The sequence below is a fragment of the Diadema antillarum genome, unplaced genomic scaffold (assembly GCF_040938485.1).
Source record: "Diadema antillarum isolate AM-2024a unplaced genomic scaffold, OU_Dant_1.0 seq00000610_RagTag, whole genome shotgun sequence".
NCBI classification, from domain to species: domain Eukaryota; kingdom Metazoa; phylum Echinodermata; class Echinoidea; order Diadematoida; family Diadematidae; genus Diadema; species Diadema antillarum.
The window spans coordinates 550,365-564,733 of NW_027271535.1; the positions used below are offsets into that span (position 1 = coordinate 550,365).

The 14,369-nt window shown below is 39.4% G+C and overlaps 1 protein-coding gene across 1 annotated transcript in view; it reads right to left on the minus strand.

The window, feature by feature from the left end:
* Positions 1 to 14,369, minus strand: part of LOC139735934 (uncharacterized) — a 202,853-nt gene that overhangs the window by 73,749 nt on the left and 114,735 nt on the right. The window contains exon 7 of the mRNA XM_071646688.1: positions 2,773 to 2,819. Coding sequence (XP_071502789.1) covers positions 2,773 to 2,819 — 47 coding nt within the window. The remainder of the gene's footprint in view (positions 1 to 2,772; positions 2,820 to 14,369) is intronic.

Consider the following 14,369-nt stretch of genomic DNA (forward strand, 5'->3'; position numbering starts at 1 on the left):
TAAGGATCCACCACAACACCTTTCGGACACGAGGACAGTACTTGAACAACTTGTAGGACGAGCCATTCTGCCCAGCTGCACTCCAAGCTTGGGCCTCCTTAACTACCGCTTCAACCTCCCACAACTTCAATTCGCTCAAATCAAAGCTGACCTCAGCTCCTGTGGCCTCAACAGCCCTGGCAACCCAACGAAAGGCTCCTCTCTCCTTTACAGCTTTTCCAGCTCCTCCTTTGACACCTCCAAATTTCCCGATACCCCTTCCTTGAACAGCATCTTTGTGAAGTTGTGCAAATTCCCATTAAACTCCCTCCTCTTCCTCTTCCTTCACTTTTTACACTGATATTCAGCTCTCCTCACATCTGCATACCTCTTCTTCAAGTCCTTATACAGACTCTTCAGACTAGCTCTTTCCCCGTCTGCCTGCCTCCACCTACAGTGCAAGCTCTTCATCTCTGCCCTCAATTGGGCCATCAAACACTATCTCCTCGACTCTGACTTTCCAACATCCCCCTCCACACTCCCTACACCTCCACTACCCACAGGCTTTATCCCAAACTCTCTCTGCACACGCCCATAACACAACTCCTCCAACATACGCATCTTCTTCTCAACACTCCGAACCAATTCCACTTCCAAACTCCCACCAGCTTGATGTCACTTCTCACCGGTGGCCATGCAATCTGCTCCTTCCGCTCGAATACAGCATGTACAGCATGCTGAGGGTCTCCGGCTCTGTGGTCTGAAACCTGACTGGGACCTCCCACTGTCTCACCCAGCTCAGTGCTGGTGCAGTCATGCACTACTGCCACTCTTCCACAGCTCGTTCTTGCCCTGTGAACTGCCACACCTCTCTTCCCTCAAACCTCTTCCCGCATTCCTCACATATACCCTCTTGGTCTTCATTCACTGCCGTGAGTCAAAGTACCCGTCCTTTCAGATTCCAGCAATATAAACTTGTACAGGAGGCATAACACATGCAAGGATATGGATAAAATTTGAGACTTGTTATTTTCATTGACTTGGCCGATTATTTGACATATGCACAGATGACTTACTCAGAATTGACTATGCATCTTCATTCTACTCTCAGTACTATAAACCTGTTGGGAAGCTCATCACTGATGAAACAAGAGCTATTATAGAAAAGCTATTATAGAATAGAATCCTGCGATCTGATTGGTCGAGAGCTATGTGTTCATTTTTACTGGCCGCACGCTGAGTCACAGTGGTAAACGTGTTATCGCGCACTCAGGAAGAGTTCGCGTACTTGTAACAAAGGTTCGCGCACTAAAGCAAGCGTTCGCGCACTCAAGCAAGCGTTCGCGCACTCAGCTTGGCCATGCATCCAGTAAAACCTGATGCATGGCTGGCCATGCATCCAGTAAAAATGGTAAGTACGGGTATGCATGCCCGTTTACGGCAAGCCAAAAGGGAATGCATCCAGTAATTTTGTCATCGGGTAACACGATAGAAAAATGGGTTTTTGACAAGAAAATTACCCATTCTATAAATCAGATGACGCACATGTCTTTTCGTGCGTCAGTGGGAATATAGTGTGCATGCGGTAACTATGGAATTTAGCCTAAACCCACTCGGCTTCGCCTCGTGGGTTAAGCACTCCATAGTTTACTTTATGCACACAATTCCGACTGACGCACTCAGACCTGTGCGTCCTTTGTATACTGAACATATCCTTTGTTCGCTCTTCTGACAACACACACCTTTAATGTTACCTGCAGATAGATGAAATATTTTCAAAGCCATCATCTAATTTTATCTTTGCCTGGAACATACCATTTTTATTTTAAAATCACTATTTTCCTGAAGGTGATTAATACTCCCGCTCCAGCAGCTCAGACTTCTATGAAAAAAGAATTGAACCAGGGTTTGATAAAAGGTTCTGTTTGTGTGTGTGCGTGTATAGTACATTGTGAGTACCTTGTGAGTTCAATCAGGTCTGCTGTGCTCTTTCTTGTACATCCCAAGTTTATGAAGAAACACATCTACGCACTGTGAAAATATGCTCTTTGCTACATGATACCATATGGTGAGACAGGAAGTAATTACAAAAGTTTTTTTTTTCAGTTAAATCTAATAACTTTGGTTAGCTTAAATATCTTACAGGTAATGATACAATCCTGCCTCATACAATACATCTGCATGTTTTCAAGATATGAAACCTCCTAGATACAAATGAAACAAACAAAAGAACAAAATGACTGCTTTGAATATTTAAAGCACTAATATCACATAAGCACAGCACAGAATAAAATGACTCCAAAACAATCATATCACACAAGGATAATTGTTATCAATTTGATATTTCAAGCAAAACTCAAATCTTACGTTGAGCTCATTGCAAAAATCAAAATCAAGCACACGCAGACATAAAAAAATAATCACAACAAATTCCAGGCTCAATAGGAAAAAGATGTACAATGAAAAATTGTTCTTTTTTTCACAATGCATTTTTGATCTTCTACTATGATATTTCTATACCATTTGCAGTTAGGAATAATCAATCTTACTTTGATTGACTTTACCAACAAAATCATGTGAAACAGGTTGCTAAATATTAATAGTGCACAAATATGACCATCTGTAGATATATTCATTGATTTAAAGAATCAAAATAGTACATAGTTTTATACTTCCGAAGTTCAAACGGTTTGCACTTAAACAAAATCATAATCATTTAGAACTACGTAAAGGAAGATAAACAGAAGATAAAATATGAAAAAAAAAGAAGATACATAGCAAAGAGTGACTTACGCTTTCTCCTTTTCTTGAGTAACCACCTCTTTGGAAATACTTTAAACCTAAAAATGCAAACACAAATTATTTTTTTTTTGGTACATTTGAAATACGTCTTTCTCCAATGTCACATTTAACAGGTCTTTCTATACAAATGAGATATTTTCTAACGCCGGAAGATTTGATACCTATTGATAGGAAACATTTAAACATAAGACATAAAGTGAATCTTAAAAGTTCAATGCAAGGTTTTGTTTCTATTTCTCGCAGACTGGTCTCTTACCCAGCAATGACAATTTGTTGCAAGCAGTACAAAATACAAGAGACCCAAAGAGTTTTAAACTAAAGTGCTCGCATGAGTATCTCAAGTTCCCCTTCCAGCCATTTTTGCAGACTGTTACCTGAGGATAACATAGCAAATGAGGCCTGGGGCACATGGTGCCCATTTGCATATTCTCTCACACTGGCAATAATGCCTGCCAAGTTTGTAGGAATCTAACCAAGTATTTAAAAATAAAAAAGAAAATGATCAAAATATGAACACTTGCCCCCAATTTGGTCACACCCCCAAGGAGCCACCCCAGGTTCTGTCATGAAAAGCACACTCCAAAATGTACTTACTCACAGTGATGATTTCTTCTTCTTTTGTTACTGTTAATGTTAATTTTGTTAATGTTATTGTGTTTTCTAGTCTATTTGTATGAGTAGCAAAGTGCGCTTAGAAACGTCAGTATGAAGCGCCATATAAATGCAATTATTATTATTATTATTATTTGATCATAAATGGTTCTCAAGAACAATATTTTTAAAAAGACTATAATTGGAAGGTTTTGGAGTGCCCTTGAGGTCCCCAGGGGCATGGTGCCTGCCTGACTAAACATATACTCATCAACCTTCTAGATCGGTGAAAATTTACTATATTCTTATGAAGATAAAAGTGTGAGAACTGGACTTTTATTTGGGTACAGGCCCCAAGGGGGCCACCACTGGATCCAAAACAAATAAACCTGGAAGTATACTAACCAATGTATTTACTGAAAGCATTTCTGGTATTAAAAAAGGTCTTGTTAAAGACTCTCTATATTGGGGCTCTGGGTTTCCTGGGGGGATGCGTGGTGCCCGTATGTTCAAACATATTTTTCATCATCCTAGCAAAAGATGACACCTGCCTGATTTGGTAACAAATTTAACGTGAAAATTTGAAAATTGGCCCCCAAACTGGTCCCCCACTGGGCCAAAACTGGAAAACCTCTGGGTCTGACATGGACAAACTTGCAACTGCACTCACAAATGTATTTACTTATATAGGAATTTTGGTCTGATGTCTAGTTTTATACAATTTTTTGTCAGAAGATAATTTAAATTAGGGGTTCCTGGGGGACCCTGAAATGGGAAATGGTGCCCATTTGTACAAATACATCTTCAAGCACTTTAGTGATAATACCTGCTATAAAGTTTTATGCCATTTACACTGGCAATGCAACTTTTTTCCAACATTGCAAAGTTTGGGTGAAAGGTGCTTAGCAACCTCACAAAATTAAGCCTGAGAAAGATTGCAAATCAGAGTGCAATTTTTCCAACTTCGCAAAGTTTGGTGCAAAGTTTGGCATGTAAATTTGTTCACCGCAGAATCTACATGATTTTTCTAAAGTGGCTTTCTAAAATTCTGGTTAAGTGCCCGCACAATCCAAAATGCATGTACGTGTATCATACACAAGTGTAGTGCAGTGTCAAATCAGAATACCTCAATCTATTGTAGCAAGCTTACACATTTTAGCCTTGCTACATTGTTGAATTTGAGAATGCGAAAGGAGTTCAGAAGATTAATGGAGGAGAACAACAGTTCCCACCAAAGTATCAAGGAAACTAAGGTTTTTCCTTCACGTGGAGATCAAGTGAGATTCTCTGCCAAGCCAAAAGTGTTGGAAAAAGCAAGAAGAAGAGAGGGAAAAAGGTACAACTTATAGAGGGAGATGGCAGACATGATGGTGCAGGCGGGTGACACAAGGAATTGGAAACAAATGTTAATAAAGATGGCAAACTTGTACAGTAACATCAATAAATACAACAAGTGGAATGGTAACATGACCACATTACATGCAATCATTATGAGGAAACGCACCAATTCCTTGGATAAGGCCAGCCCTCAACCCACATCCCCTTCAGCCCCAAATTGTTGTCTACAGATGTCATAATGTCAATCTTGATGTCTCACACTGAGCCTGGGGCAGAGCAGATGATCAGTTCTGAAGATGCTAGTAGTTCTTTTTTTTTCTTTTAATTTACCTTTCTTGTTAACGTCTTGTGAACACATCTGTTACACCCTCCCCCCCCCCCCAAAAAAAAAAAATGACCCTTTTGCCTTGGCTTTGGACGTAATTCGTAAACATGCATAACTTTAAATTTGTTGACTACGTGTAACTTCAGTCCATGGACAGAATACTAGAATGTGTGTCAGGGTGGGGAGGGGCATTGGGCCCACTCAACAAACTGAGACCCTATTACCTTGGGAATGCTACTGTCAAATGTGGTGGAATTTGTCATGGGGGTTTTCAAGAAGAAAGTGATGCAAGATGGATAATGCACCACAGCAATGATTACTATTAAATAATGATTATTATATTTTGGATCAAAAATTTGTCTTCCATTGATTGGTTAAAAGAGCTTCACGTGATTATAGGTATTTTGAACTATTTCAAGAGTGTTGGTGTGTTTGACACTCCATGAAGTATTATTTGCAAAATGATGTCACAATCACCCTTCTTTACAATCAAGTGTACCCGTCCGCGTCCGGTCCCGAATTCTAGTGTTCAGGTTTGCAGCGGCCATATGAGCGCTTAAATACATGCGACGGGCAACTCTGGCGGTGCCACGGCTACTACGTTTTTCAATTTCCGATCTCTCGCACTGTTGCGTATTGCAGGCGCTGCGCCTATAGACGGTCTATAATGATTTTCACTTTTTATTCAAATTTTTGATCCAAAATATAAAACAAATATACTTTGCCTAGTTTTGAGCTTCCTGTTAAAACTATGGGCCTCGGTGACTCCAAACTAGTACTATTCACTTCGGGGCTGCTCCCCTCAGTGAATAGTACTAGTTTGGAGTCACCTCTGCCCATAGTTTTAACAAGAAACTCTCAAGGCCAAGTATATTTGCATACTATAGCTACAGCTCACGTGAGCAAAAAACACTGACCTTTAGACATAAAAGGCACAAAACTCACAGGTACAAGTATCCCAATAAAGAAACATTGTTCAATGAAACAACGACAAAAACATGGGTATTTGTTGTGAGAGAATTTCAACAATGGTTCATGAAGTACATCTTTAACATAGACTGTCAAGTCCTTACAAGTATGTAAACTATATCCACAGCAAAGATATTACACAAAGCAAATATTTTTAATGGTATTTTCCATCATACCTCTTTTAGTTTAACTTTGCCATATATGCATGTAAGGTTTTATAAAGAATCCATCAATCATAACCATTCATACAGTGGCATATCAGCATTTCTATGCCTACCATGCTGTAATAAACTCAAGGAGAATAATTCATAAAGTCACAAATATTTGTGATTCTTTAAAAGTCTGGACTATCCCTCTGGTAATCTAAGATCATACCAAACATCATAATTGATAAAAACTGATAAGCTGCAGAACAAAAAGGGTCAATTATATCTACTGCCCTCCTGGTACTCAAGAACACACCAAATCACACTCCAACAATGACAGTTGTTTTTTTTCTCTCTCTCTGCAATGAAAGCTTATATTTGCAGGACCTGACCTTGCTAACCTTGCATTATGAAACCATGATAAGTTAACTTTGAATGGAGTTTTAAATTTCACTGCACTCCCTATATGATGCATCTACCATACACAATACTTGTAACAGTTTGCTGTGAATCAAAAGGGTCTGAATCAGAGAAAGGTATCTCTGAATATTTTCGATGGATTATCAATTGAACCTGCCCATCCCCCCAAAAAATAAAATTTGTCCCATTATTGAAAAAATTTGCTGCCATTGGGACCCTCTTATCCAAACTAAGTGGCCTGATACAATGGATGTGTTTTGTCTCCCTGCTATAGTAGGTAATAACAAAGTGGACTCAGCCAATTCATCAGGAAAGGGGGAAAAAAGATTTCAGTGGGCACTGCTACATTAGCCGCATTTACACTTATTAACATCGCGATTTTTAAAATCGCGATATTTTGGTTCCACCGTTTACACTTGTGCAAAAGCACGCAAAGTTTGAGCTTCACGAACCATTGTGATTTTTTGGTCGGTAGTGCGCACGCGTAATTTACCTCTTTTCAACACGGTAGCCGAGTGGAAGAGCGCGCTATTCTGTTCGTTTTCACTGCAGTGCAGTATATTTGATTACAGCTAGCTGGTTGGAACGTTGAGCCGGGGCTTTTTATCAGTATACAATGCACACATAAATTTGTGCTTCTCGAGACTGTTAATACTTACGGTAAAACTATATAGCTTGCTATATTAGATCACATACGTAGTTGGTGTGTAAAACTTCATCTACAGCAGCATTCAGGAGGATCATGAAATTTCGCGGATATGACGAAAGTGAGAAGTAGGACTTGAAAGTTAGGACTGGTATTTTATCAGGCGACAGCAAGAACTCACACTTGTTACGTACTCCTGTATTCCACAAACAATGTATATCGAGAGCAGTATGGGCACTCCCACAATCTGAATCAACCCATTTCTGGGAGAACATTATTTTGTTGAGTCGTCATGGGGTGATGATACGTGGTTGGAGAACTTCAGGTTTGCTACTAGTAGTAGTTTTCACGTACTAGTTTCATCAGGGAGAGGGAGGTGAGAGACCACGAGCCGATCGAGGATCGGCCGTTTAGACCTGTACACAGCTGTCTATACCGTGTACTACTCTGGCCAGTGACCGACGTACTTTCTACACGTTCCAAAGACGGATCGGGAGCGCGCGTAAACTCCCGGTGCAATCCGATACCGAAAGTCACGTGATGGAAAATCGTGATATTTCTGCAGCTTGGGTTTACACTCGCTAACTTCGCCTTAAACTTCGCGATGTTTCAAAAAATCGCACTTTGGCTGGCGATTTTTCTGGCGATGTTTCGAGGGCATTTGGGTGTAGTTGCATAGCAACTTACACCCAAATGTCGCGATTTTAGAAAAATCGTGAATTTTCCAAGCAAGTGTAAATGGGCCTATTGTAAACCTCATATTTTCCCTTTGCTCCTTCCCTGCCTTCTTTTTCATCCTCCCCCACAAAAACAAAACAAAACAACTTTATTGCAATGTTGCATACAGTCTAGTCGGATTTTCCAAAAATGTGACTCTTAGCTAGCAGCATTTTGGAGTAAAAGTTGAGAACTGGACTTTACTGCATTATTTGAGTACACTGAGTACAAAAGAAAAAAAAATCTGGCACTCAAGTAAAATTCTTAGTGCGGACCAGCTAATTTGCACAAACCAAATGGCTGCATAATCATAAATTCTTGACAGAAATGACAAATTAACACTGATTTTAATTTATAACAAGAAGGTGGGGCTGCAGAAAAAAGTGAATACATAAATTATCATCCAACAATATTTGTTAACATGTGAATAAATGGTAAAAATATTTTGACTGGCGTCATTTATAGACCCCTAAGTGTCGATGAGTTTATGATTTATCTGCATGATTTACCAAGGAGGTACTAGGCTTGCCTAGTACCTCCTTGGATTTACTAAGTGATCCAACATTTGCAATAAAGATTCATATTTAGTTGGTGATTTCAATACTGATTTGATAGAGTGCAACTCTTTGAATATATCACAAGAATTTATTGAATTATTAACGTCCGCCTCTTTCATGCCTATGATTTCAAAACCCACTTGAGTCACAGAATTTAGTGTCACTTTAAGTGGGAACATTTTTGCTAATAGAATTTCTCCTCAGTAATCAGGTGGTACTTTGTCAATGTATCTGATCATGATTCTGTATTTATGTTTTCTGTTATAAAAATAGACTAAACAGTTCTAAAAATCATTTAAGTAAACATATATTTACCAAGGAAAATGTCAACAATTTTCTAAATAGTTTAGAAAATGTTGATTGTTCTTCTGTTTTTCCATCTGAAGATCCAAATTAATCTTTAAATAATTTTATGCCAATAATACATATTAATTTATATATTCATATACCAATATGTAAGATAAAGAAAAAAGATTAAAAAACTTGAGATTCCCTTGGATTACAAAATCAATTCTAAAGGGGATGGCTAGTAACCGATCAGTGGGAATCAGTGGGAATGCTGAAGGATGATTATTCCAATCCTTGTGGGATTCATTTAAGAGTACATTATATATCTACTGTTGTGTGAAAATTATTTTCTTCAGAACGGTCACATATTCAAGTAATGTGCAGATTAATGCCCCGTCACTGACCAGGCACGCTAACCTGGAAACATTAAACTGCACATTACTTGAATATGAGATTATTCTGAAGCAAATAATTTTCACACAACAATAGATAATATAATGTCCTCTTAAATGAATCCCACAAGGATTGGAATAATCATCCTCCAGCATTCCCACTGATTCCCACTGATCAGTTACTAGCCATCCCCTTTAAGATCGATTAACAGCAAAAATAATCTGTTTATAGGTACTGTATATACTGCAAAACGAGGAATTTTTGTGTACATTTTAATTTCGCGAATTTCGCGAGAGCCAAAATTCGCGAAATTAAAATGCACATGAAATTTTTTGTCTGCATACACATTCTAATACGATGCGGAAAGCCGATACAATGCAGTACACTGTATGGTTCGCTGACTTGTATTGTATTGAGTACAAGTAATTACCTAAATCAATTTAGTAGACCTAGTACGCGATAAAGTTGTAAAACAAACAGTACTAGTAGTATCCTAGCACCCTGTCACTCGGGATTTCTTTCAAAAGCCTCCCAAGATATTAGGAACTTGAAAACAATCTAAAGAAACTAGTATACTGTAGTAGGCCTACTAGTAATCGAAATTCGGTAGGCCCTACTCGTAAATTGAAATCGCTACTACGTACAGTACACTCCTCTGACCGATGTCGATGTCTACATTAAATGAATGCTGATACTTAGTACTAGAATGCACACTTGCACTGCGCACGCACTGCAAAAGCTACGTACGTCTGTGCTTGCAGCTTTACTGAGTTCTGAATTCTGGATCTGAGCATTGACGATTTATCGTGCTAGTAGTATGAAGCTCCTTGGTAGTATCTACTGTGATGACGGACGCATGTATGTACTGTATATATGTACTGTATGTGGGGCCGTCCCTAGCCGGTAGCCGAGCCTGCATGCGCGCCCTGCTGGCGCATGGCCGGCAAGCAGCCGGGCTGGCTGAAGCCCTCACTTTGTGGCTTGGGCAGCTCCCACTCTTGTAGTGGCAATGTTTGCGATGAATAGAGAAATCCGTGCTAACTTGAGTACTCGTACGGGTCAGTACAGTACAATGTGCAAGGTGCGCTCAGGAGGAAGACCAGTTTACCCCTTCCAAGCAATGGAACTGATCCATTTCGAGGACACTTCTACTGCATGTAGTACTGAGTACTCGAGTGTACAGTATTAGCACGTATACACACAGCTTCCTAGTAAGCCACGGCCTAGCACGAGCGCCTCCGTTTCTTTTTTTTATATCCCGCGTGCAGTTTTGTTACGTGTTTCAGATCGACCAGCGCAGCAGGGAGCGTCGGCATTCGCGAAAATTTCATGTCGCGAAAATGGCCGTCGGCTCCAATTCGCAAAAATTTCATGCCGCGAAATTATCGTGTTTTACAGTATATGTATGCATAATCCTATGAGCAAACTAGATTGAAATACGTTAATCATGAGAACATTCTTACAAAAGTTCTTCGAATACAAAAAAGGAGATATTACACAAATCAACTTGATTTATTTAAACATGAAATGAAAAATACATCGAAAGTTATTGAAGATGGAATGAATATATCTGAAAATATTTGTAAGATTTCAAAAATAAAATGGGGTAATGTTATCAACTGATATAAATGAAACTTTTATTGAGTATTTCTCTTCAATTGGTAAAAATTTAGTGCGGTGTGTTCAACCAATAAGAAAAATATCAATGATTTCTTACGTGCACCTAACCCCAATTCAATATTTTTTGTATCAATTCATACAGGAGAATTTTTCTAAATTGTATGTGACCTTAATAATTAGAAAAGTTCTGGTTTTGATGGCATTTATAAACCTGTTTACCCAAAAGTATCATTGCTTATGTTGTCGATCCCTTTGTTCATAGTTTAATTGATCAATCTCTACTGGTGTTGTACCTGACAATATGAAAATAGCTACAGTTGTTCCAGTGTTTAACAAGGCAAGTGCCAAATTGTGTCTCGCCCATTCGTGTACAAGGAATTAATATTTTTTATAACTCCCAGAAGTTAATTGACCTGCTTATGACCTTTGACCTTGTAATGACCTTCAACACCCCAAGGGACATTTACCATCCAAGTTTGGTCACAAACGGACAAAGGGATCAAAAGTAATGAGCCATAATCGAAATGTGCCATAAAAACTTAACATTGGGCCCTAAAATTTTTTTGACCCCTTTCTGTGACCTTTGACCTTTTGATGACCTTTAACTCCCCGAGGGACATCTACCGTCCAAGTTTGGTCACAAACGGACATGGGGATCAAAAGTTATGAGCCAAAATCAAAATGCGCCCTAAAAAGATAACATTGGGCCCTAAAAGTTTGCTGACCCCTGTCTGTGCCCTTTGACCTTATGACGACCTTCACTACCCCAAGGGACATCTTCCATCCAAGTTTGGTCACAAACGGACAAAGGGATCAAAAGTTATGAGCCATAAATGAAATGCGCCCTAAAAACTTAACATTGGGCCCTAAAAGTTCGTTGACCCCTGTCTGTGACCTTTGACCTTGTGGTAACCTTCAACTTTCCAAGAGACATCTACCATCACCCAAGTTTGATTGCCATTGTAGCAACATGTGCTGAGTTGCGCGTGATAAGAGAGTCTTGCAAGTAAACTTTAACGTATGACCTCAAATGACCTTTGACCTTATCATGTGACCTCTTACGGCACCATAACCTGAAGGTACCCCTAGTGCATCCATCACCCAAGTTTGATTGCCATTGTAGCAACATGTGTCGAGTTACGTGTGATAAGAGAGTCTTGCAATTAAACTTTAACGTATGACCTCAAATGACCTTTGACCTTATCCTGTGACCTCCAACGGCACCATAACATGAAGACACCCCCAGTGCATCTCTTTTTCTATGGCCCAAGTTAGGTTGTAATCCAAGCAACTTATGTGAAGTTATTTGTCAAAAGAGAGTCTTGCAGGTAAACTTTAACATAGAAAAGAGAGTCTTGCACATACTCTTAATATATGACCTCAAATGACCTTTGACATCATCACATGACCTCTGACAACACCATAACATGAAGATACCCCTAGTGCTTCTATCACTCAAGTTTGGCTGCCATTGCTGTAACAGTTGCCAAGTTATGCATCATAAGAGAGTCTTGCAGGTAAACTTTAACATTTGTGACGGACGATGGACGGACGGACGACGGACGGACGCCATTTGGATCCCTTAGCCTCGCCTTCACCTCCGGTGGGCGAGACAAAAAAGGGGATAAAAGTGATGTAAACAATTTTTGGCCCATTTTATTACTCACAGGTATGTCAAAGGTTTTGGAAATAATCATTTATATTAAAACATCTAGATTTTGCCAAGCAAATCATGTATTTACTGATTCTCAATTTGGTTTTCGTGGAAACCATAGCACATCACATGCTCTTCTTTCGTTTGTAGAAAAAGCAACACAAGCATTAGATAAGTTTTGTCATATGGTAGGTATCTTCCTGGACTTCTCGAAGGCTTTCAACACTATCAACCATGAAATACTAGTTAGAAAATTACGTCATTATGGAATGCGTGTGAAGGGCTTGGAGTGGTTCAGGAGCCATCTATCTAACAGAAAACAATTTTGCCCTTTCGTAAAAACAAAACCAACTTTTTTTTTCCTTTCTTTCTTTGTTATGCCTATCTTGAGTTTTTTTTCCTGCCTGTTCCATCATTCTTTTTATTCTTGTCCTTGTCATTGTCCATTTTTTTGTCCGTTTCTCCTGACGTCATGATATCAAAATTTTCATACATGGAGTTACACTTAAAAAATAAAATTGCATTTGCTTACTTGTTTATTTATTGAAATACAAAGTTGATATTACTATAATTGTATCCATGTTTTGTTAAAGCTTATGTGATTCAAAATTCCTTAAACTATTCTGTACTCATGTACGCACTATGTATATTATTTTGTATTAATTTATATGGAAATAAAATCATTTGAATTTGAAAATTTGAATTCAAACTTTGGGCACCCTTGAAAGTGCACATTTTCCACTGTACATAGATACTGCAGAACAATGTCTCCCTTAATCTATTGCATTACATTTAATGATTATAACAGTTAGTTTGCCATAAGGTCTGAAAGACTTTTTAAAAACATGTAAGCTTAGAACAATATATGGGTTGGAATACATGTTTTGTATGGGAATACATGTTTTGTATTGGAATACATGTTTTGTATGGGAATGTAGGATGTGGGTGTAGTTTCGGCACCTCCAATGGGGGTTTGCCTTTCAATGTGCACCCTTTACTAACACTGTGTCCTCTATCAACTCCATAACATTTCTTAAAAATAAAAATGTCCTTGCTATACCGCCAGAATGACTTTCAAAAAGCATGTACACTAAGAACAATGATATTTGAGTCAGTATGTACGGTATATTTTCTTTATTGGAATGAAGGTAGCGTAACATTAGGCACCTCAAACGGGGTTATTTTTAAAAATACACCTGTTGCGACAAGGATTGTCGCCCCTACACGGATTGTCGCCTCCTGCTCGGGGCGACAATCCGTGACGGGCGTTGGCGGCACGGATTGTCGCCCCTGTCACAGATTGTCGTCTGGCGACAATCCGTGACGAGGGCTGGCGGCACGGATTGTCGCCCGCCCTCGAAACACATTTTGGTGGGTAATATCGTTCTGGACATAGTCATTGAAATACTAACACATAACTTACATGGCTACATCCATGCAAACATGCCATGTAAAAAGTCATGGTGAGGTTTCAAGGAAGTGTGTATGTGCGCATGCACATGATAATTTAGTGTCCGTTTGTGCGTGTGTGTGTGTGTATGTGTGTGATGGAGCGCTGCGCGTGTTGTGGGAATTGTGTTGCTTGAATGTTTCGTTCCTATTATCTCCTGCTTGCTAATGCAACAGTCACACAGTGCTTTGCGATGGGTTACGTACGCCGCGGATAGATGCAGATGAGTGGATGTAGGGGGATGCAGCGTGGACGCAGGCATCCGCAGGGACGTATGTAGATGTAACTGTCCGTAACTCGTCTGTAAAGAAACGTAAGGCCCAAGTCACATAATGCTCTGCGTCCGGAGTTACGTCCAAAAAAGTCATTTTTCCTGTGGACTTGCGAATCTCTTGCCGTCACCAGAATTTTTTCCCAAAACAAGAGACCCGGGGGTCACGCGCTCACCTGAGTATCGCAATTTCACCTTCCATG